Source organism: Aulonocara sp. 'chitande type north' Nkhata Bay, linkage group LG12 (genome assembly GCF_057382095.1).
Source record: "Aulonocara sp. 'chitande type north' Nkhata Bay isolate Kocher_YH1m ecotype deep benthic linkage group LG12, A_spYH_male_GT1.1, whole genome shotgun sequence".
NCBI classification, from domain to species: Eukaryota; Metazoa; Chordata; class Actinopteri; order Cichliformes; family Cichlidae; genus Aulonocara; species Aulonocara sp. 'chitande type north' Nkhata Bay.
The window spans coordinates 40809203-40834352 of NC_141355.1; the positions used below are offsets into that span (position 1 = coordinate 40809203).

General features: G+C 46.3%; 1 protein-coding gene across 4 annotated transcripts in view; it reads left to right on the forward strand.

The window, feature by feature from the left end:
• The window catches only part of LOC147318261 (regulator of G protein signaling 3-like), a 29696-nt gene extending 6659 nt beyond the window's left edge, over positions 1-23037 (forward strand). For 2 of the 4 annotated variants that reach the window (XM_086257936.1, XM_086257939.1), the window contains exons 8-27: positions 1671-1739; positions 2591-2669; positions 2758-2878; positions 4597-4856; positions 9439-9520; positions 9605-9710; positions 9808-9904; positions 10518-10775; positions 11457-11496; positions 11587-11837; positions 12607-12690; positions 15935-16046; positions 18325-18491; positions 18639-19146; positions 19285-19508; positions 19846-19886; positions 19963-20061; positions 20306-20367; positions 21290-21456; positions 22723-23037. In XM_086257936.1, the coding sequence (XP_086114062.1) occupies positions 1671-1739; positions 2591-2669; positions 2758-2878; positions 4597-4856; positions 9439-9520; positions 9605-9710; positions 9808-9904; positions 10518-10775; positions 11457-11496; positions 11587-11837; positions 12607-12690; positions 15935-16046; positions 18325-18491; positions 18639-19146; positions 19285-19508; positions 19846-19886; positions 19963-20061; positions 20306-20367; positions 21290-21456; positions 22723-22935 (3040 nt within the window). In that variant the 3' untranslated portion in view covers positions 22936-23037. The remainder of the gene's footprint in view (positions 1-1670; positions 1740-2590; positions 2670-2757; positions 2879-4596; positions 4857-9438; positions 9521-9604; positions 9711-9807; positions 9905-10517; positions 10776-11456; positions 11497-11586; positions 11838-12606; positions 12691-15934; positions 16047-18324; positions 18492-18638; positions 19147-19284; positions 19509-19845; positions 19887-19962; positions 20062-20305; positions 20368-21289; positions 21457-22722) is intronic. The other 2 variants (XM_086257937.1, XM_086257938.1) reach the window with 2 other exon arrangements.
• Positions 23038-25150: the final 2113 nt, after the last annotated feature.

Genomic DNA, 25150 nt, shown 5'->3' on the forward strand with positions numbered 1-25150 from the left:
GAGTTTGCTGCAGGAGTTCCAGTCTGGGGTCAGACTGGAAATGAACTTTCACTGAAAGATCCTGGATCACGCCATTTCCTGTCCTGAGTTCTTACCTACAGTCTGATCCAGTGTGGAGGTTTCAAAGAAGGCTTCCCGCAGCCAGCAGCTTCAGCTGTACGAACATCACCGTTACCTGCACCAGAGCATGAGCTGTCAGGCAGGCTGGCTCACAGCTCGCGAGCCTCGCCCCCGTACAGTCAGCGCTCCAATATAATAGTTTTAGCTCTTCACAGCTGCAACCATCCAATGAAATTCTTAATAAAAAAGAGTAAAATCAATGAATACAGATATTAAAAATACTGTAGCAACTGTAGTGCAGAGGTAGTGCCACATACATGTGCAGTGTGTAATATAAACTGTCCAATATTCCAGCAGCTCAATGTCCTGATGGCTTGTGGGTAGAAACTGTCCCTGCTGCTGTGGGTGTGGACGCTCCTCATGAAGAGCGTGAGGCTGTGGTGGCTGGGACCAGAGAAGATCCTCTGGGCCGTCCTCCTGTAGATGTCCTGGATGGCTGGCAGCTCAGACCTGCTGATGCGCTGTGCTGGTCACAGAGCGTCATAGCTGCTGGTCCTCACTGATGTGATGCCCAGGAGCCCGAAGCATCCGACTCTCTCCACTTGTATTCCCCTCGATGTAAATGCCTCCGCCCCACGAGCTCCTTGGTGTTGCTGATGTTGAGCAGCAGGTTCTTGTCCTGACAACTGATGATGATGCTGTTGGAGCTGGGTGGGGCTGCACAGCCGTGGCCTGCACACACATCCCTGGGGGGCACCGGTGCTGAGCGTCAGTGCAGATCATGTGACACTGCCGATCCTAGTTTACACAATATACTCCTCATGGTGGCGCACAGGTGTCAGTACCTAATAATCATGCACAGCGCTGTGCTCACCCACCTGAGGCTCCCAACATGTCAGCACTGCCAGATGCATTTACGTGTTGCGTCTGAGAGGGGGCGACATTGAGCCTGGTGCACATGTGCATCGTCTGCACATGCATGGATACTACATTGTGGTTATCATGGATTAAGTGGAATCACATACAGCATCAACACTTGTCTGCACTCCTGAATGAAGGAAAATATAACTACTAACCAAGCAGCCAGTTCTAAAACACCCTCCACCCACCTCCATCAGCACCACCATTGAGACAGCAGAATGTGGCTGTGCTCCTGAGGACAGCCGTGGCAGTCGAGGGTCTGTACATGGCAGCTTTGCAGGCTCGAGCTTAGTTTTTCTGAGGGAGATGAGGAGACGGTCAGACGTGCTTTCATCTCCTCGCGTTTGGATGTTTGCGTCCGTGAGTGAGCAGAGTTCAAAGTGCAGACAGAGAGCATGTCCTCCGGCTGCTCTTCATCGCTTACCTGTTCCTTTGTTGCTTAAAGTCGATTCAAACGTTTCGGACTGAAGTCTGGACTCACACTGAAGTGCATCGCTGACCTCTGACCCCAAGCTGCATGGGCACTGTAGCGTGTATCAGAATTGCACACCCTGTTTCTTCTTCCTGTGGAGGGCCGGCTTAAATGAGTGATGCACCTGATTCAAGCCGCGTGCCTCAGGTTGGACACATGTGGTTTACACTGTTTGCATTTCCATTGTGTTTACAGTGTGTGTGTGTGTGTGTCTCAGGTGGATCAGAGGAGAGTTCATGCCGAGCAGGTTGCTGGTTTCAGTGTTCAGACGACCTGCTGACAACAGGTGAGTGATGACATCACTCTGACTCTCACCTGTTGAGCTGCTGATGATTGCAGTTCTCTTCAGGCTGGACATCCACACATGTTGCAGTTCACACTCTGGCCTGATGGTGGCAGTGGGGCTCACGTGGTACACTTTTTTAAACACTTTGAGGTCACATGATGAAAAGTTCAGACTCAGCTTGAATTTGAGGTTTCAACATCCAGACTGGAGGAAGAGTTCAGCTTCAAGGCTGCAGGTACCTGCACAGGTGTGGGTCTTTCCTTTCCATGGTCACAACATCCAGCCAGAGAAGAAGAATCTCCAGGAGGAAGACACCTCATTACCTGAGCATGAAGAGAAGAACCACAAACGCAGGAGGTTCAGAAAGCTTCCAGAAACAGGCCGAGCTGCTCCGTCCTCTGATCCAGAATGATGCGGTCGCTCCAAGACGATCAGAACAAGAACCGACTGAACTTAAATAATACAAAATATAAGAAACAGCTCTAGTACATGCAGAACACCACAGAGATGAAATCTGTATGACTGACTGAGAAAGCTGAGGCTCTGAAGCATGCAAACACAGAGCGCTGATGGGCACGCTCAGTGTGTTTGGCGAGAACATGCCGACCATCCTGAGCTCGGTTATTCAGCGTCACAGGGTTTCAAACCAGAAGCTTCACTTGAACCTGGACAGCGAGGACACAAACCAGCCAAAGGATCCTCGTCCCTGTGACCTTCTTCTGCCGCCGAGCTCTTGAAAACAGGAAATCAAATGTTTTACTTTAAACATTCCAATTAAAGTTCACGGCCTGAATTATCTAAGGTTATGCAGACTATCTGGCCTGAAGGCGGTGCTTTGTCTTACTCATCAGGTGTGTCCATCTCCTCAGGCGCAGTCAGCTGATTGGCTGTATGAGCTTCAGGATTGGCTCTCTCGTCTCATCCTGTGAGGTGAGTTAAAGTAATCGCAGCAGAGAATCTCGCACTGACTGTTTATACACTTTGTAACCTGCTGGCTCCGCCTCCTCTGGAATGACAGCCCCTCAATGGTTGGTTCTACCTCTTGGCGGAGGAGTATGGGTGGAGCAAACACCTGAGAGTGACATCACACAGAAGCAAACCAACAAGAAGCTCTGAAGAGGCGTGTGTGGACATCAGAGGTAAGGATTGGCTCCTCCGTGGTCATGTGACCCCGGTGATTGTGAAGCAACTTTCCGAAAGTCAGTGGAGGAGCTTCACAGTGACCTGTCTGATGATGTCATTCTGTTACAGGTAAGTCAGCTGACAGGTGTTGTGAATCCCATAATTTATTTATATAGCACTAAAAAAACAACATCTAGTGTGAACGCTCAAAGCGGCCACAAAAGAAGACGTCACACACGACGTTTAGACCCAGAGCAAACAGTGTTTGACTGTTTCTGACTTTACGTTTCCCAGTTTTCCTTTAAGTTATAAAGTTACTGTGTTATCTACATTTGGCCTAATAATGATCCTTGTTGCTGTTTTAGAGGAGCGGAGCTTCTAGCTGCAGATTTCTGTCAGAATCTGCAGATTATACAGAACAAATGAAATGTTCACGTTTCTCCAACACTGTCTTCCCAGCAGTTGTACTGGACGGACAGGAAGCGTTCGCGATGTCTTCTCCGGCGCTGATAATCGGCGTCTGTCTTGTGTCAGGGACGTAAAAGACGGATTTAATGCGACATGACCATCAAACAGCAGTCGCTTTCTAAAACATCAGATATGTATCGGATTCAGGACCACATATGGAAGTGACCCAGGTCGGATTTGTAAATATTGGATTTGTGCCGTTCACACCGTCACACCATGATCGGATATGAGTTGCAGAGGGTCAGAAAAGTCGGATTTGATGTGCTTTCACCTGCAGTGTCAACGTAGCCTTAGTTTCAGTCGAGATTTGGAGACTGAGTGATCCATGAAGCACCTGGAGAGGAAATAATACTCCAACAGGAAAGGTGTGATGGCCTGCCTGATTGGAGAGGTCAAAGGTCAGCTCAACTGTGGCCGGTCTGCTGTTAAAGTCTGATCTGCGTGTTTGATGTTTGGCGATTGTGGCAGCGTGAAGTCTTCATCTACCGTTATGCTTTAGTTTTATTTATGCAGCGCCAAATCACAGCAGCCATCGCCTCAGGGCGCTTTCTGCTGTGAGGTCGATCCAACAATGACACAGAGTCAGTGAAGACTGTCAGCTACGCTCCACCAGGCGTAGCTAAGGGAGGGTGCAGGGCCACCTGATCCAGCACCAACTGCTTTATCAAGAAGGAACGCTTGAATCCTAAAAGTCGGGCTTCGTGGTGACGGCGCCGTAAGCAGCTGCTTGCCCGTGTGTGGATCCATACATTCGTCTATTTATAGAGGCTGGGGGGTAGGGGGCTGATATAGATTAAAAGTGACTCCTGCTCTCTCACTCATCCCCAGGGGTCCACATGGTTACCATGGTAATGACAAGCAGCCCACTAACCATGTGACCCTCACAATACCTCTGTGCTCATGTCCCTCTCTCTCTCTCTCTCTGACATCATACTGAGGGCTGACTGTGGTTCGCCGGGCTGCACAGAGCGAGCGCGGGACCACAGAAGAAGCAGCTTCGGTCTGCCTGCAGCAGCTGTTTGTTGTTCAGCCCCGTTCTGTGTCACATGATACGTTTTGTTGGTCTCGAGGTCAAATCCTACAGTGTGGCAGCAGCTCTGTGAGCCCGGGCATACCCCTTTACCTGTAGCATACCTGGGTCTCTGCTGGTGTCCTGGGTGTGCTCAGTCTGCTCCGAGGACAGCCGAGATGTTCTGGAAGAATGCGGCGTGGTCGTGGGATGATGCAGCAGGTGATGATGATGATGATGGTGGTTATCTGCTTGCAGCAGACCTTCGGAGGACTCCGGACTCCACCCCTGATTCTGACCTGAACCACATCGTTGATGCGGCTTCCTCCACCGGTGCGTCCACGGCCAGCCTGACAAAGTCCACCTCCACCAGTGCCACCAGCACCAGCGGGCCAAAAGACCTGATCTCCAGCCTCCACTCTGAGGTCACCAGCTACAGCAGCCACGCCTCCACACTGTACACCAACACCAGCCAGCAGTACGCTGGCCGAGACGGCAGCGCTATGCAGCGAATGGAGGTGAGTCAGCGTACACGCACACACGCCGTTAAACATGCACCAGGAGGAGGTGGAGGTGCGATGTTCACAGCGACCATATCTCCTTCTGTTCCTGAACGTAACGCAACAGACAACTAAGAAGTTGGTTGGTCACCAGAGAGTAACTGTAACTTTAGTTTGGTTTATCTGATCGACAGTGTGTGAAGATTGCAGTTCCTCTACCGTCCAGCAGAAGCAGCACTAGTCCCAATCAGTGTTGGTCAAGTTACTTGAGAAAAGTAATTAGTAACTAATTAGTTACTTATTTTCAAAACTAATTAGTTACTTAGTTACATAGTTACTTTTCAAAAACATGATACACAACCTGAATACGTAATAAAGCAACAGACCTTTCAGCCCAATTCTACTTTTTCTCCATAATCATCATATAAATCTGAATCAAATGAAAAACTTTTTATTAGTTTTATTAGTTTTAATCATTTAACTTTATGCATCATGCTTTTTAATGACATCATGTGACCGATAATATGGCTGCTGTCACTGTACTGAGCGCCCCAAGAAGGCGGAGCTTCAGTTTTGGTGAATGAAATTCAAGGATTTCGATACTAATTAACAGTAAGATGCTCTCCACAGTCTAGTACAGTTAGGATTAGCTGATAACAAAGCACTCTGCCCTCTTGTCCAAATATGGTCACTTCCTGAAAGAAGACCTGACATGTCTCTGTTGGGTCTTCAGATGTGACTTCACTAACCGGTGGGTGAAGCGTTACTTACAGTGTAACCAGCTGCTGATGGAGCGCGTCCTGCTCAGAGAGGATGAATAATGCTGATGGAGGTTATTCTGAGCATCGTGGTCCTGTTTGCTCCGATTGCTCGCAGGCTCCTCGTGTTTTACTGTTTTTCTGAGAGGCTCATCAAACATTCATGTGATGAATTATGGAGTGAAGCTGCTTCTGTAACCGTCACAAGCTGCTCTCTGACCCCAGCCTCAGAAACATCCGAAACATGAGGTCCAACACAGTGTGTCCTCTGTTCCTGTGCAGAGCAACCAGAGCTCCAGCTCTCAGGTGTTTGTGGGTGTTTCAGGCAGATTTCAGAGGACTCGCATTCAGATTCAGGAGCTTGGGAAAACATTAATGGTAAATGGCCTGTATTTGTATAGCGCATTTCTAGTCCCTAAGGACCCCAAAGCGCTTTACACAACCTGTCATCCACCCATCCACACACACATTCACACACTGGTGATGGCAGCTACGTTGTAGCCACAGCCACCCTGGGGCGCACTGACAGAGGCGAGGCTGCCGGACACTGGCGCCACCGGGCCCTCTGACCACCACCAGTAGGCAACGGGTGAAGTGTCTCGCCCAAGGACACAACGACCGAGACTGTCCGAGCCGGGGCTCGAACCGGCAACCTTCCGATTACAAGACGAACTCCCAACTCTTGAGCCACGATCGCCCCGGTATGTTTTAATTTTTATGGTTTGGGGAGGAGGGAGGGAAGGAAAATAACGAGGGTGGGATTAGGTGGATTATGTTTTAAGAAGATTGCTAATTCATTCATTCATTTATTTATTCATTTTCAGGCACAACAAATACCTATATTGAACATAAAATACACAAAACAAAAAACAAAACTTGCCTGAAAAAGGAGTGGGACGATGAGTCAAAGCCCTCACAAACACACGTCAGCCCGAGTGTGTGTGCTCAGGAAGTGTGTGCGTGTTATCACAGGGACACATCCACTGTTTTTGTGTGCCTGAGTGTGTGAGTTTCCTGCTATTATTCTGTGTGCTGGTTCCCACACACATACATCCAGTTCACCTCTGAGCCTCTGCTACGCGCTCACACGGGTTTACCTCGATCGGCACGCTGGACTCGGACCTGGTCTGGATCTTCATCCTGGTTTGGTTCAGCTCTGCTGAGGACCACTTGGTGGATCCACAGGATTCGAACTCTGACCTGCTGCCATGCACACCATCCACCGTCTGTGTCGCATCTGCATCGGACAGAACCTGCCTCAGGTCTAAAGCTATGATTATTGATTCCATCGATCAGTCTTGACCTCTGTGCTTATTGATGATGTTGACTGGGACGTTTCATGCATCACAGCAGCTCTGAGACTAAAAGCTGTTTCAGGTTCTTGGATCCAGGTCAGCACAGTTTTCTTTGTTTCTGTCTGTTTAAAAGAGTGTGACAGATAATCGGTATTCAATACCGCCAATCGCAGGAAGCTCAGTTCGCCACAAAAATGGCAGAAAGCAAACTGCTTTCCTGATTGGCTGTGCAGTTTGATGTCACGCCTGGATGTGTGTCATGTTCCTGGGAAAAGCTCCACAGTGTCCTGTGTTGTGTGTGTGCTGTGTAACCGGAGCGTCTCACGTGCTGGTTTCGGGTCTTACTGAATGAAACAGGAAGTTCGTTCTGTTAGAGCAGGGCGGAGGGCGGAGCTACCAGTGATGGAGAGCTGGACCTCAGACGGTTTGGTCCAAAAGCATCAGATGACATCAGAGAACAAGCAGAGCAGAACCACTAAAGTATAAACTGAAACGATGAGCCCAGACTCAAATTCTTTGTGCTAGTTACTAACTTTACTAGCAATTCCTTTATTTTTGTGACCTCTGACCCCAGAGAATAACTTAGACAAAACAGAATTTTATCTCGGTTCAGTTTCAGCTCGTTGAGAGCAGAATAAGTCAGTCGGCTAATACGGAGCAGAGCTGTTACTATAATGTTGGAGACAAAGTGTGATGGTGTGGTTCGGGACTCAGCTGCACGGGAGGGGTGGAGCAGAGGGTTCAGGGGCGTGCATGGCAGCTCCCCCGTGACTGGGAGCAGGTGCACGTGGAACAGGAGTTCTGTGTGATGTGTGCAAAGTCGTGGTGGGTCTGTGAATGCTGGCTTTCCGTGCACCTAAAAAGTGAAGACTGTGAACAAACAGACAAAGAGACGATTCCCCGACCGACACTTTTACTGTTTGCCTGTCCTCGGCCCACATATGGAAAATATCATTGAGAACCAGAGCCGCACAGATCAGGTGAGACAGTTGACCTTTGACACCATCCTCATCCTGGTCCTGAGTTGTAATTAAAGAAATGGTCTGACTGGCTCCAGTTTACAAATCCTTCAGTGGACAGGTAAGGGAGGTCCAACGTGTTGGGGTTTAACTCCGTCCCACGATTTCTCAGGACAGCTCTGAGCACCGGCCCTGCATCCTCAGCCAATTAGAAGTCAGAAAACAATCCCTCTCCTGAGGTCCACCTTTCACAGTTTGAAGGTTTCTCGGTTCTTTGTCACGAGTTCAAACCAGATTGACGTGCGCTTCTGTTGATTCGAGAGCGCCACAGCAGTGGGACGTCTAAAAAGGCCGCTTCACTGCCTCAGAGCATGAATCTAAATGATTATTTGGTATTTAAATGTTCAAACAGCTTCTCTAACCTCCTCTGATCTCCTTTTCCCACTTGGCTCAGCCTGAGGAGGCCGGGGGAAATTGTTGATTTAGACAAATGCAAAGCTGTGTTAAAGGCACGCTCAGCTTCCTATTCCTGGTCATTCCACTTCCTGTTTGGCCTGAAAGCTCTGCAGAGGCAGGAAGATGGCGCAGGAGCGGGATCGTGAGAGCAGGACTGAACCTGCAGACAAATGCTGTTTGCATACCTTCACCCCGACGCTGTTCTTGGTTCCCCTGCAGCAGTTTTAATATCAGCCTGTCAGTCTGAAGTCGGGGACATTAAACTTCTATTGTGGCGAGGAAACTCTCAGGACGAGGCGACCTTTCCTTGCGCCGTCTCTGTTTACACAGCCATGGAAACCACTTGGAGACCCCCACCAAACATGGCCCAATGGGCCTCGGTCAACAGGGCCGTGGAGTAACACACGGTGCGCCCTGCAGGCTGAGAGCATCACAGCAGGAACAAACCTGACCTGACAGCAGCCTTCTGTCCTACACGACAGCTTCTCAGTCATCCTGAGAAGAAACTTTAAGGTGATGAGTCATCAATAACAGAGTGACCACGCCGGTAACTCAGCACAGGACAGCATACATGAGTCAAACGAACAGGTTCACTGCAGGCTCATTTACCCTCACAGTTTATGTTTACATGACACGACCGAACAAACGTTTTAGAACAGCAAGGTGATAATTTGATCCAAAATACTGAAACCAACAGAAGGCTCCATAATCGACTCCTCAGCGGCTCTCTGAGAATAAACGTGTCATTTTAAGAAATCAGCCTTCAAAGAGGCGGGCTGTAAGATTTCAACTGCTTTTATTGGAAAATAAAATCTCCTGGAAAGGAGTAACCCTAACCCTGCGTATCATCACCAAAGCTCCCTGCTGATCTCTCATAAAGAGAAAAATCCTTCGGTGGTTGGCTTTTCCAAATGACCCCAAATCTCTAAACTGACCAGTGCACCAAAGTGTTGTCACCTGTAGGGTCTCACCTTCAGGTGAAACATCGTCAGAGTTTGCTCAGATGTGTGGAGAACAAAAGGAGTTCCTCCAGACTTAATCTGGGCTCTGTGACAGGAAAGCAGACCTGCTACGCCTCGCTGAGAAGGTGGAGTTTTAAACTGACTTCAGGTGTGTTCTGACTGTCCTGCAGGTGAGCATCGCTCGAGGAAAAGATGGATTCGGTTTCACCATCTGCTCTGACTGCCCGGTCAGAGTGCAGGCGGTAGATCCAGGTGAGAAAGACAATTCCACGACCGCTGTACGACATCCCGTTCACTCACAGGTAATAAACACCTGGCTGTCCTCACTGCTCATAGGCGGTCCGGCTCATCAATCTGGACTCCGTCAGGGAGACTCGGTCCTGCAGCTCAATGGGCTTCCTGTAGAGACCTGGAAGTGCGTCGACCTTGCCCATGCCATCAGGTAACCCTGCCCCCTGTCAGAGTGACCCCACCTGTTCAGGTAAATCACAGGGCACATCTGGCCTTTTGTGAATACTAACAGTGGCGCGTCTCCTCAGGAGCTGTCAGTCTCAGATTGTGTTGGTGGTGTGGAGAAGTTTACCTGAGGTCCGGTCAGCATGTGACGCTATGCTCCGCCCACACACACACAGCGCGGTGAGTTTCATGCGTGAGGACCATTTGAACTGCACCTGTGGTCATAATCACAGCTGCAGATAATCAAAGGAGCTCTCATTCAGCTCATTTTAGTTTTACTTATACAACACCAAATCAGCTCGAGGTTTATAGCGTAAGACCTACGATAATACCCCGACAGTCAGACCTGCTAAAGCTAGCACTTGGTAACAGGAAGGAAAAACTCCCTTCTGACAGGAAGAAACCTCTGGCACAACCACCAGTGAGGGCTGGAAGACACCGTGTGGGAGCTTCAGTGCTTCCTTTATTCCTTCCTTTAGCCAAGGAGACACTGTAGCACCATTTGTAAAAGAAGAGGAGATGATGCCATCCCATAATTCATAGCAACACATCACCTGACAATCCAAGAAAACAAGTGCTGAACATTACATGCTAGTTAAGCTCACAGCTGAACATCAGAAGAACATGGGTTGATATAAACTCTGTGTTTTCAGGTTGTGTCTCTGATGTCTGCTCTCATGTTTACTTCACTGTGCTTCTCCTTTTCTGTATCATTGACCTCACAACAGCTCGCCAGACAAATGAGCGCTTATTAACTGATCTTACACTAAGCTAATGTTCCTCTGTCTCCTAGACGACAGGCAGGAAGTTGCTGTCTAACCCCACCCAAAGCAAACAAGACCGCAAATGGGGTCAGGGGTCAGGGGTCCGGGCCAGTTTGGGAGCTCTAGGTTCTCTATGGAGGGATAGAAAGGAGGACAGGGAGGAAGAGGAAGAGGAGGAAGACCAGGAGATGTACACACCTCACACCACCACCCTGAAGGGCACACGTGTGACATCATCAAATGGAGACAATTACATCATCCTGTCACCTGTCAGCACAGAAGGGCAGGTGAGTGTCAGGAGGCGGGGCCTGTATTCAGAAGGAGTAGAACACAGTTTGTCAGTGTTTGGTTCCAGCACTGAGGGTCCTGTGCAGAGACGTCAGAATAATCAGAACTGAAGTTTAGAACATCGACTTACTGCAGCCGTTGAATCTGTGACCGGGACCGACAGCCCCGTGACAACCTGACAGGCCAACGTAAAACGGTCTGAGTGTGAAGCACGAAGAAGACAATGTCTAAAAATGTCAGATGGTTTGAACACGCAGTGAGTTTAATCGATTCACCAAAGAAAGGAAAACCCCAAAGAAGAAGAAAAAACAAGTCGTAATCTGAAAAGCTGCTGTTTCATGAAAAACATTGTAAATACAGTAAGTTGCTGTTTTTATGGGAAATACCCTGACGCTGTACAGTCATCATTCCAGTTAGAGAGTCTCGCTAAACTCAGATATTTGTGTTAAAAGAGCATATTTTAGTCAGTTTGACAGTTTCAGGTGAAACACTTTGACCTTTGGGACTGAGTAAACGCCACATCGAAACCATCATTATTCTGTAAAGCTCTCTTTATGTCTTTGTTTGCATTCATATATTTACCTGCACATCATTTTGTAGTTTGGTTTGCTGATGTTCGTGCACCATCAGAACGATGCTGAAATCAACAGTTTCCAAATAAATGTTCTCTTCCTCTCCAGCTGCTGCAACCAGTTTATCACGACAGGACTGGGTCGATCGGTACGACTTCCACTCTGAATATTATTCATCCATATGCAAAGTGCTCGTAAATATTATGATTATTTAATCGTGTCATTTGTGGTTATCCAGGACATCTGTACCAGACTCGCCCCAGAGGTCCGAACGTCCTCCACGACTCGTGTTTGGGGTCGTTACAGAGACCTTTTACCAGGCAAATCTCCACCCTGCCTCCACCTCTTTCCTCCACATCTTCGGCCCCGCCCAGAAACTATGGCAACTACCAGAATTGCACCATCGTTCAGTCACATGTGCCCTGCTCAGGATATGGAACCTACGTCACCATGGCGCCCAAAACCGTCATCTTCCCTATTTTCGTCCAGGTCAGAACCAATCCAGGTCCGGAGTCTTTAAACTGAACCAAAACAAATCCAGTGCCCAGAGCTCCAGGGTCCTGAACAAACCCAGAAACTCTTAGAGCATCTATCTATCTATCTATCTATCTATCTATCTATCTATCTATCTACTTAGCACTTTTATTTTTATTTTTTTATGTTTATTTAAGTGTTGTCTGACAGTATGTTTGCACTAAGTACCGCAGCAATTTCCTAATGTTGTAAACCTGCTCAACATTTGGCAATAAAACCCCTTCTGATTCTGATCTTTATCCGCCCCATTAAGCTCTAACCCAGAACAGAGTTACAGCCTTTTTTTTATTTTATTTTGTTCATTATAACAGTCATTACAGATCTCTTTATGGAGACTCTACAATGATGAAGAGAAAACCTCTCTCACACAGCATGGCCCAGATGGACCTGTCCTCCCGTGCATACAGGACCCCCTTACTTGATCCAAGCTGAATTCAGGAATGTTTAGAAACAGGAGGAGATGCGGTGACGACAGTATGAAAGGCAGAATAAAGTGTGGCAGAGAGGGCCGGGGAACTTAATTGAAATGGTCTGAAATAAGGAGAACAGGTCTGTCCTGTAACGGGACATTGAGTCTCCATGGGGATTACTTGCATAAACAAAGGTAAATAACAGTAATGAGGAGGGCGACTGACAGTGGGCAACCGTCAGCTACAGAGGAGCAAAACGGTGTTTGTGTTTGTGTGGTGTGCTTTTGTTTACATGTGTGTTGTTGTTGTTTCAGCCTCTCGATCTCTGCAGTCCAGACAGAGCGCTGCTGATGTCTGAAGAGATGATCCTGCACCAAGCCGACCTGCTGCCTGCAAAGGTAACACCCCTGTAAACAGTGTTGGGGAGTAACGGAATACATGTGCCGCCGTTACGTATTTAAAATACAAAATATGAGTAACTGTATTCCGTTACAGTTACCGTTTAAAAAGGTGGTATTCAGAATACAGTTACTTTGTTGAAATAAATGGATTACACGGCGGTACTTCCCTGTTTCATGTTGTGGCGGGTCAGGACTGTTTGGGTTTGTTTGACAGCTACGTTCTGTTGTTCCAGGCGGCAGCGTTACGGTTGCCATGGTTACAGGGTGAAGCTCTCTCTCTGCGTGTTTCCTGGGTGAGAGAGCGCCTTTTTGTTGTTGTTGTGCTAAGCTAACAGGCAGAATGCAGCCTGATGAGCAGTGTAGTCCGTGCTGCAGGGAGAATGGACTGCTGTACCCGTTATGTGTCTGTGAGCGAGGAGGGAGAAAAAGGAAAAGTACGAGCTGTCACCGAGCAGAAACGGGAGCTGGAAGCATGTAAATATAATAATAACCACTGCAGCCAAACAGAGAGCCTGATGAGCCCAGCTGTAAGTAAGCTGTTAAGACTCGACTGTACGCTGTGTTCGTGTTTCCTCTGAAACAATAAGCTCCGTTGGAGCAGCCTTTCAACGCCTCTCTCTGTCTCTGGCAAGCAGAGTTGATCCAGACAACAAAGTAAAGCTCGTTTTCAGCTACCAGCCCGACACGAACCCGTATTAGTCCCTTCAGTAATAGTAATAAATCACATTCACGTAGTTGTAAACAGCGTGATAATATCTTAAGTAATCCAAAGTATTCCGAATACGTTACTCTCATTGAGTAACGTATTCGGAATACGTTACAGAATACATTTTAGGGCATGTAATCTGTAATCTGTAATGGAATACATTTTAAAAGTAACCTTCCCAACACTGCCTGTAAATATACTGCACGTATGCAGCCCTGAGTACCACCAACAGTCCTGGAACTCTAACTAAACAGACACCTTTAGAGGCGGTCCTGGGGCGGCTGACACACTATTGATCGAGTAGCCTGCACCCCTACCCACTCGAACTCTGCGTTCCTCCAGTAAGATGCTTTTACTGGTCCCACACTCCCAGTTAAAATCCATAGGTGATGAAGGCTTTCTCCACCGCCGCTCTGAGACTCTGCAACAGTCTTCCCTCCCTCTTATATATATACACATGTATAGACAAGTGTGTCTGTATGTGGATGTTTAATCACGAGATAAATAATTTACCTCATTCATCTTCATTCTTTCTTGTATTTGATTAGATTGTCCCTCTGTTCAGCACTTTGGCCGACACTTGATGTCTTTAAACATGCTATACAAATAAAGCTGACTTGACAGTGGACACGGTGAGTTTGTGTTTGGGAGGCTGAGGCTGAGGTGCACTGGGATGTCGTGCTTGGAGTTTCAGTTCTCAGGTCTCCAAAGGTTTAAACCTGTTACCCACAGCCTGTCACACAATCACCCTGTTTCCATTTCTTTAGCTGAAATGATGAAAAATGCAAAGATAACACAGTTTGACATAAAATAGTATTTTTACTCCAACAAGGTGTTTCCCAAAGAGCTGTTAGCGGTAAACTCTCTGGGCTGTGTGTCCTCGGATATCTGAGGAGACAAATGGAGGACATCTCCTGTTTGCTGAGGACTGATGGGTTTGCTGATGGGAATTGATAAGAATTTAGCGATTAAGCTTCCATTATGGATATCACTTATCGATCCTCACTGGCTGCGCTTCTGGAGCCATTCTAACCTTACGGCTGATAATGCAGTGCTGGTCGTTGTGTTCCCATCGATGTTTCTGAGAAACGTCTGGTTCTGCAGACTGAACCTGATCCTGAAGGACACACCGACCTCAGAGCTGAACCAGGATCAGTTTCCTCCTCCCATCCATTTACACACATCTGGGAATTTGCTGTGTTTTAGTTTCATACTTTCAGTAAAGGTGGAGGTCAGACGTCGCTCTGCCTCCGACTCTCAGTTACATGTGTTAGTGCAGGAAGAGCGTGGCGAAGCCGGCGGTCCATAAACACGACCTGATGATGAGGAAAAGGAAGATGGTTTATAAGCATTTAAACATTGTTACTGAGCAGAATGAACACGGCGGTGATGGTCTGTGAACTCTGAGGACATACCTCAGGGTCAAAGTAGGGCTGTGCGATATATCGAGTTTTTTAAAAATATCGATATATTTTTATACGAGATATAAGATGTGACAATATCGTTTATATCGATATAGTCTATGTTACGTTATAATTATAGTTGTGGAACCACAAGTTTGCCTCTCTTTCGTCCACTTTTGTCTCTACGCAACGTTACTCGGCCTCGCCTCTCCTTCACTGAACACAACTCCCCCTCCTCCCCCATCGCTTCACCTGCAGGCAGCGACAAGATGGACACGGCAAATAAGATAAGATAACCTTTATTAGTCCCACACGTGGGAAATTTGTTAATCTCCGTTAACGAGTTACTGCGGATCGCCCCGTGCGTGGGGCTGGACGGCGTCAACATGTTAACGAGCTAACCACGCTAACGCCATGCACGGCCTGAAATCCTTTCATTTTCTCAAAAATCGACTGCACGCCTTATGTATGAATTCTGGTTGTGCTTGATGACCGCGAACCAATTTTCTGTGGAGCACGGCGCTCAGCAATCTGTTAAAAAATGTTTTAGTTCGACTTTGCTACGGAGCTGCAGCAGCTTGATGGATTGTCGGAGCATTACGGCTGCCGAGGAGGAGCCTCGCGGAGTGATACGTACTGTGCTTCAACATAATATTACCGTATTGTTTGTGTATAAGGACCATAAATGGCACCTGTTAAGAGACACGGTTATGAAGCGGATTTCAAACTCCAGGCTGTCAGTCACGAATTGTGAAATCTTTGTTATTATGCTCAGCGTCTTTTCGTTTACATTTTGACTGCACAATTGTGAGCTCTTTGTTATGCACAAAAACAACATCGTTTTCTTTTATTTATGGAGCATTATTATTTAATAAATGCTCATAATTTATGTTTGAGTAGTTTTTTCATGTACATCTGTGCTGTATGTTAATAAAACAGCTTTGACTAAGAACTCTCTTTTTGTTCTTACTTTATGGCTTTAAAAAAATATCGAGATATGAATTTTGGGTCATATCGCCCAGCCCTAGGTCAAAGGTCACAGTGTTGTGTGCAAATGAAGAAACAGGTCGATGAGAAGAAGAACTACAAGTACACATTTTATTGTGCTGACAGTGGTGTGTGTGTGTTTCAGGTGACCGTGTTGATCTACACTGACCTGCTGCTACTTACCAGAGAGGATGAAGCTGGACGCTGTAACGTCCTGCAGAGTCCGGTGTTCCTGAACACATTGAAGCTCAGAGAGGGTAATGCTGCGTTCACTGTCATCTCTGAGCATCGGTTTTTCTCTGTAACCTACAGCTGGCAGGTTTCTGTTTAATGTCAGAACACATTGTTGTAATCCACATTTGATTTTCATTTCCTGGTTCGTTGTCAGCTGATTGACCAAGTAAAGTATCAACAGCACTATAACCTGTTCAATTTAACTTTATTTATACAGCACCAAATCACAACAACAGTCGCCTGAAGGCGCTTTATATTGTAAGGTAGACACTACAATAATACATACAGAGAAAAACCCAACAATCATGAGCAAGCACTGTGGCAACAGTGGGAAGGAAAAACTCCCTTTTAACCAGTGTTGGGTAAGTTACTTTAAATTAGTAACTTAGTTACATTACTAGTTACTTCTATCAAAAAGTAACTCAGTTACTTCAAGTTACTCGTTACTTTCAGAGTAACTAGTTACTAGGGAAAGTAACTTTGGTTTTACTCAGAATTCTCTTGTTAATGTGTTGCTTCCGTAACTGGATACCCAGCCAGTCTTCTAGCTTGCTTACTTGCCACAAGTGCACTGTGCCACCAATAGAAAGGAAAAAATAATGTGCGCATTTCCATGAGAGAAATCCCACACCTGATTCTATCCTAGCCTGCTTTTTACATCCAACACAAAAACTGCAGTCGTGGTGCTTTGATTGCACTCAGAACTCGGAAATTCTGCTTCTGAATAGGAAGATGTAGGTAACAGCAGACTGCAGATGAGCTGCATACAGGGCTGGACTGGGACAGAAAAATTGGCCCGGGCATTTTGACTAGAGACTGGCCGCCATTATAGGAAAAATCATAAAGCCTTTGAATGAAAACAAACACTGTTGTGACAGTGATGTGCACTGTTCTGATGGTATATATGCATCAATCTATCAATCGTTTGTTGTAAGATTCAGATAATTATTTATTAAAAGTGAGACATTTTAAATGAGAATAAGAAAGAAAAGTATTTCTTTGTGCCCCCCTCTCCCTGTTAATGCCCTACATGCCCCCCTGGCAACACTTTGCTAGACCCGCCCCTGCACAGTTACCAGCTGTCAGCTGCTTAGAAAAGGATCCTGGTGTTATTTGTCTCTCAGAAACAGTTCATAACTTCAACTCATTCATGTCACCTAAAAGGTAAACCTGTTTCTCCATCACAGCTCTGATGATTCAGTAAGGACATCTCCTGGTTTCATCTTCATGTTTCCCTCTCACCACATATCCAAACCATCCTGACCAGCAGCTTTACAGCTGTGGCTCCAGCAAACATCAGCTGATACTAGAAATTAATATTAAATAAATTCTAACAACAGCTGATCAAGCTTAAACGTGCTGCTGTTGTTTAGCGCAACATCCGCTGGTTTCCTCTTTCTGGCGCAAAGTGGGCGATAAACAAACAAGAGAGCCGATCAGCTGATCATTGATCAGTTTCATGATTGAAGTAGAAACAGGAGAGAGAGGGGGGAGAATGAGAGAAGAAGAGGCAGCTGTGCAGCGTAAACACAGAATAACTCCAGCTTTGTGACTTTTTCATTGTAGCTGAAGTCCGGGACAAACTGTTCCTTTTCACCTCAATAAGATATTTTCTCTGAATACAAGATGATTCCGTTTTTTACGGGACGGTTGGAAACTCTATTTTGTTCATAAGGTTAATTATTAAAGTTCAACATCAGTAACATAGCACCACCCAGCTGTATAGAAACCCCGTCATGCTAGCTAGCACGCAGTACGAAAAACTCAGCACAACGAAAATAAACTCCACCTAAACCTGGTTCATATCTGACCCAGACAGACTGCAGGTCATAACTTCTTACCTGAACTTCAGTTCACCTGACACTCGGACCAGCAGCCGCTTCGGGTCTCTCCTCCTGCCTCCCTTTTCCTTCATCCACCTGCTGGCCTCCACCACTTAATGTTATTGAATCTGTGGAAGCTCCGCGATAGCCTCCACACGAAGTAACGAATAACGAGCTTATCTAAATCCCAGTAACGAGTAACGCGTTCCCGGTTTTGGCATAATAACTAGTTACCGTGCTCGTTACCACAATAATAACGTAGTTACTCTAACGCGTTACTTAATAACGCGTTAGTCCCAACCCTGCTTTTAACAGGAAGAAACCTCAGGGAGGGGCGGGGCCATCTGCTGCGACCGGTTGGGGTGAGAGAAGGAAGACAGGATAAAGACATGCTGTGGAAGACAGAGAGATTAATAACAGATATGATTCAGTGAAGAGGACTCTCCATTTGACGTTTCTCTGTGTGTGTGTGTGGCAGCTCTGTCGGAGCCGCTCCACCTGTACTTCCTGCAGAGCGCTCCGAGCCGCCGCCGCCTCTTCAGCCTGGAGGCGTTCAGCATCGAGCAGAAGGTCCGAGTCAGCCTGTGTCTCCACGATAACATCCAGCTGCAGCTCGTCACCACGGAGGCCACACACACCCAGCAGGTACAACACCTGTCCAGGTAGTCACAGAAAGCAGGAAGAGGGCCAGTTCACACGTGTGTCCAGCAGAGGTCGCCAAACACATGAAATACTCAAAGCTTTTCCCACACAATTTAAGTCCTCTCCTCCTCCTCCTCCTCCTCCCCCCAGCTGTCAGACCTCCCCTCAGACTTTGGCTTCCTCTCTCTCGGGCAGTCTGACCCCCTCTATTGTCCTTCATCTCCTTACTCTTCGCTCTGTGACTCCCTTAGACCTCCCTCCCCATCTTCTTACTCCCCCAGTGCTCCCTTCTCCTCCTCCACTCTTCCTCCTGCTCCCGTCTCCCTTCTCTCTCCCTACTCCTCCTCACCACCTTCCAGGAACATCATCTCCTCAGCTCAGCTCCTCCCTTCACCTCACCGTCCCTCCTCCACTCTAAGGAGTCCTATCTGGAAGGAGAGAGCAGGAGCAGAAGAGGAAGAGGAGAGGAGGAAGAGGAGACGGGAGGAAGAGGAGGTGGAGGAGCGGCAACAGGGGGAGGGGGAGAGTGCCTCAGAGACTTCAGAGAACGCGGGTGGTGTCGGGGGGCGGGGCTTCCTGCTCAGCCCTCACCACTTCAACATGAACCAGGAGAGTGACCGTGACGAGGAGGAAGAGAAGTTTATCTTCAGACCACCAGGTGAGTTCAAGTGCTCTGAAAGAAAGTCAAAAGTCTTGAGTTGGGGGAGTGGAGGATGTGAGGTAAGCAGGATGAAGCTGGTTTAGAGCCGCTGCAGGTGGAAACGTTCCCAGTTTGATGGATTTTCTCCTGTTTCAGTCCTACGTCGCTCGCTCTCCGAGGGTTCTCTGCTGCGAGAACCTCAATCGCCCCACTTCCTGTCCGACAGCACCATCCACCGCCTCACCCGTCCTGTGAACTTTGACCTCAGCCCCAACTCGAGCCCCGCCTCCCGAGCCCCCTCCCCCCACACTCTGAGGAAGCAGCTGACCGGAGAGGGGGGGTCTCTGCACCAAATGCTGATGCTGCTCAACGGGACCAAGGTAGGGACCAGAACCGGCTTTGACCACAGAACTGCGAACCAGCGTCATGTGACTACACAACGCATAGCAGCAGGTTGATCATTGTGCTGCATGTCAGAGTTAGCCCCAGGCAAACGGGGCGACTGCACCAGGACGGCATCTGGTGTCAAATCAGACGTGCAAATCGTTAATAAGACAATCTACAAGCTGATTGGTTGAGGCCCAGGTTAATGACGAGTGTAAAAGGGAGATTTACTGTGGGAGTGGTTTGAACACGTGCAGAGGAAGATCCTGGGGTTAGAGACCGGTACAGCTCGGGTTCTTCGGTTCTAACAAAGTGTTTTTGTTTGTTTTTCAGGCTGGAGAACCCAGAAACCGACAGCTGAAGAAGAAAACTCTGTACGTAAACAAGCACACTGTTGTTTTGTCTGGTGTTGTTTCCTCTCGCTCTGATTGGTCCTCGTTGTCTCCTCAGAGCAGCTGATGTTCGAAGCCGCCTGGCGTTTCTGCGAATGTGGAAAAATGGCGCTGGTGTCCATGGAAGCAGTTTGGAGAAAGCGCTGAAAAATAACAGGTAACTCGGACCTGAACCCGAACTAGACTCACCTGCAGGTCAGGAAAGGCAGCAGATTATCACAGGTCATAACTAATCAGAGTAAAATCTCCAGGTGATCACGGCCAAGCATGTCGGTGTTTCTGCCCTAACAGCAGTGGTGTGGAGGTGACATCACAGTCTGAATGAAGCTCGACTTCAGAGCCTCTGGTGGATGTTAGAGGAAATGCAGGTTTTCCTGAGATGCGTTTGTTTTGTTTTCCAGACCGTCTGCAAAGGAGGTGCTGAGGTGGGCGGAGAGTCTGGAGTCCCTGCTGTCCAATCAGTGTAAGACTTCCTGTTTGTGTTTAACCAATTTAACCAATAAGGGGAGGAGCCAGCATGAGAAACGCCTCTCCACTAGATTAATGTCTTGATGCATGCTCAATCATCCAGGTAAGTAGATTGAGGTTGATTGTGTTCACCTGGACGTTTCAGTGGGAGAAACGTTTCATCGCTCATCAAGTGACGAACCAACAACTATTGATCAAAGACCACTGATCAGTGATTGATCAGTGGTCTCTGATCAATAGTCATGACACTTTGCATATTAATGATCACAAGCTGACCTCCCAGCCCATTGTTCATTCAGTGCTGCTTTTTTCAGTCATTGTGCAAATGTCAAATTTGTATTTGTCACACACACAGCCATACACAGTATGACATGAGGTGAAATGCTTGTAGCTGTGCAATGCCCGACCATTAGATGACAGTGGTTTTACAGTATTTACAATTTACAGGTTATTACAAAATTTACAGATTTAACTTAGAAATTTACAGTAAAAATGTGCAAATAGCAGAAAGAGATTATAAATTATAGGAAGTGTGCATGAAGAAAAACCAGAGTGCGTGTGGTGATGTGATGTGTGGGAGAGTCCAGTCCTACACCTGGTTCAGGGCCGAATAGCCTGGGGGAAGAAGCTCCTCCTCATTCTCTCTGTTTTGGCCTTAAGGGAGCGGAAGCGCTTCCCAGACCTCAACAGTGAGAAGAGTCCTTTGTTGGGATGGTCCATCATGATCTTCCTAGCTTTGGTCTTGCAAATGTCCTGTTTATAAGGTTGAGACCTGCAGTCAGCTGAGACTGAAGACATCCCCTGATGATGATGATGATGATGATGATGAAATATTTCTCCCATTGAAACGTCCAGATGGACAGAATAAACCTTTTGGCACCAGATTAATGGCGTGCTTCTCTTTTCTAATTGGTCAGATGGTCTGACGGTGTTCCGTCACTTCCTGAGGTCAGAGTTCAGTGAAGAGAACCTGGACTTCTGGTTGGCTGTGGAGAGGTTTAAAAAGACACGTCCCTCCAACAAGATGGCTGCCAGAGCTGCAAAAATCTACGACCACTTTATTTCTACGACTGCATCGAGACAGGTACCATGTGTCTGAGCTCCGATTGATGTGTGTTTTTTGGTTGTTTTTTTCCTAATATGGTGATGAAGCATTCCTCCAACGATGATGTCGTTACAGTCCAGAGGCTCGGTTAAATTCATACCTGAAACCATCAGGTTGTTTACTTTCATCATCATCATCATCATCATCATTTATTTATTTATATAGCACTTTAAAAACACACCTGGTAGACCAAAGTGCTGTACAATACTAATATGCACATAGTAATAAAACCAGACATAGCAATAAAGTTAAAAAACAATAAAAAATAAAAATGTCAGTTACCTACAGAGTTAAAAGCCAGGGAATAAAAATAGGTTTTTAATAAAGACTTAAAAACTGGCACTGATGCAGCCTGTCTAATATGGAGAGGAAGGTTATTCCAAAGCATCGGCGCTGCAACAGAGAACGCTCGGTCTCCTCTAAGTTTCAGCCGTGACTTTGGGACCGAAAGCAGCAACTGCTCAGCTGACCGAAGGGAACGAGTGGGGACGTGGGGCTTCAACAAGTCAGACAAATAAGCAGGTGCCAGACCATTTAGAGATTTAAAAGCCAATAAAAGGACTTTAAAACTGATCCTGAATTCAATTGGAAGCCAGTGTAAAGAGGCCAAAATCGGAGTGATGTGATCAAATTTTCTTCTACCAGTTAAAAATCGTGCCGCAGCATTTTGCACTAATTGCAAGCGTGACAAAGTGCCCTGCCCAACCCCTGTTAAAAGAGAATTACAATAATCTAAACGTGAGGTAATAAAGGCATGAATAACGCTTTCCAAGTCACGCTTGGAAAGAAAGGGCTTAACCTTTGATAAACGTCTGAGGTGATAAAATGCTGATTTTACCACCCCGTTTACATGGTCATCAAAGGTGAGTGCAGAATCAATTTTAACTCCGAGATTTGTGATCGAACTCTTTAGTTGGGAAGTCAAAGCTGCAAGATCAACATCCAGAGTATGAGAAGAACGATTTGGGCCAAAGAAAATTGCTTCTGTCTTCCGATCATTAAAATTTAAAACGTTTTTTGCCATCCATGCTTTGACATCAGTAAGGCAGTCAAGCAGAGGTCCAGTTGGGAGACTATCAGAATGACTAAAAGGTAAGTAGAGCTGGCAGTCATCTGCATATAGATGTAATGGCACTTTATGCTTTCGGAAAATCGAAAGCTTTATTGATCGTTGTATTAAAGTAAAGACTTGTAATCAAACATGTTGGTCCACCTGCTCATTTGACACAGCTGCTTTTTTTCAAGGTCAATGTGGACTCTGCCATCAGAGAGGCAACCAATCAGAGCCTGCGCCTTGGCGTTAGCTCCGCCTCCTTCCAACTGGCGCAGGAGCAGATTTTCAACCTGATGGAGACGGACAGTTACCCACGATTCCTCAAGTCCCGCCTCTACACCCAGCTGGCCAGTCACAACACAGAGCAGCGGATCCGACCAACCAGAGACGAGGGGTTGATCTGAGCTTCCGACTGGTTGAACAAATCTCTCAGTAGCATTCTGGGAGATGTAGTATTGAGTGTTTTGGGACATTTACCCTTTTCATGTTAAACAACTTGATTCTTACGCTAATCTTCTTTTTTTGCTGATCTTTGTTTATCTAAAAACATTTAACCCGTCCGTGTGAGAAAAACATGGCCTCTGACCTTGAGCTTGAAATGAGATGCCATCTTTAGACTGTTAGGTGTTATCCTTTATGCCTTCTCGTGACCCAGGTGAAGCCTTGCTCACAGGTTAAACATCGGCAGGACTTTCAGCCTCGGCTGCATGTCGTTGATTCCAGAGCAGACTCTGATTCATGTTTTTAGCTAACGGCTAACTGATGTATCTCTGATTAAAGCTGACTGATGTCACATCAGGTGTCAGACCTCCTGTTTCCTCTTCTGTGACTCCCCTCCATCCAGCAGGAAGTCTGACACCGGCAGGCTGCACAGGTGAAGCAGGTTGAGTGACGGATTCATCTGCTGCTGTTTGATTATCACACTGAACAGTTTTAACTGATTCAACAATAACCTGAAAATCTAATAAAACAGACCGAATGACCTTGAAGTTCATTATTTAGTCTTTAAGTCGTGATAACAGAGCGCAGACTTCAGCTGGTGCTTCCTACGGTTCAGGTTCTCAGTGATGGAGACCAGGTGTGTGCAGGTGGAGCAGCACCTGCTGGTATCTGGCTGTCAGAGGTGTTTGAAATCACTTTTTTGTAATGAGTGCTGAGAGTACTGAAGATAATTCCACCAGTCGAGGTGTTGAATCTTCACAGTCCACAGGAAATGAAATGAAGGTGGTGTCTTTACAAACGTGAACTCCACCTTTAATGGATGCAAAGAGTCTGAAAGAGATGCAGCAAACATGCCAAACCATAATTCATGTATATAGCACTTTAAAAACAGCACATGGCTGTACAGCAGAAATATAAAAAGTACAGTAAATACATAACAGTAAAATAACAGTGTTAGTTACCAGAGGTGGGACCAAGTCATTGTTTTGCAAGTCTCAAGTAAGTCTCAAGTCTTTATCCTCAAGTCTCAAGTCAAGTCTCAAGTAATGTCAGGCCAGTCAGAGTCGAGTCTCAAGTCACTGGTGTAAAAGTCCGAGTCAAGTCACAAGTCTGAAACTTTGAATTTCAAGTCCTTTCGAGTCTTTAAAAAAAAAAAAAACGAAAAAATAATGTTGCAGTTATGCTAAATGTAAATATTAGACCATGTAATTTTTAAATCTGTGTTTTTCTCAACACATACAAAATAGTGAACTTAGAAAATATACACAAATTGTGAAATTGCACCTCTTTAAAATGCAGCTCAATTAAACCTAGCTCCAAGAATAGTTTTCACCGACAGTTCTGAGATAAGCTGCATGTTATTCTTGGATGCGGTTGTAGGACCGGCTTTAAAATCGCATGACAAAAATATCATACACATTAAAAAAAACTGTATCACCAACGTAGCCTGGACAACATTTGCTAGTTAGATGAAGTCAGCTATCTCATCTTAGCATATTTATATGCATATTTATAATCATACGGTTCTTGGAGTGAGTGCATACACTCATGAAGTTTAGTAACTTCAGGTCACTGCAACAAGCCCAGGTACAGTTTACCGACGGATGGGTGCAGGACCTTGAAATGCACCGTGTAGAACGAAAGACCATCGTACGTATCATAAGTTTACCAGTCTCACAAATCGTCGTCATAAATACACATTCCTTAACCGTTTATTAATAGGACCTTTGAGCTCAACGGTAATTAATTAGTAGTGGAAATAATTTCTGGTAGCATCACAGAAATGTAGCAGTGACAATAATATTGTATGCTGTAATCATACTGGGCAATTAGTGATACAAAAAACCTGTTTTATCCTGTGAATAAAAGTATATGTTTTTGTCAATGTACCATAATAACAGAAGCGAAACACAATATTGTGTCAGGACAATTCACTATTTATGCACAATAAACAAAGGAGCATAGCGCGACAATTTCTGTTCAGCGCCAGACTTGCTTGTAACCTATATCACCAATTATGTTAAGAAAAATGACGTATTAACTACTAAAAAACACTGACCTTCGTGTAAATGCTTGGAGCAGACTAACCTGTGAGCTGGAGTGTTCTGGGACGTTATATTTGGTCTTTGAATGGCTGCAATCCAGGCCATCCGTCGTCTTTGTTACTTCGGAAACATG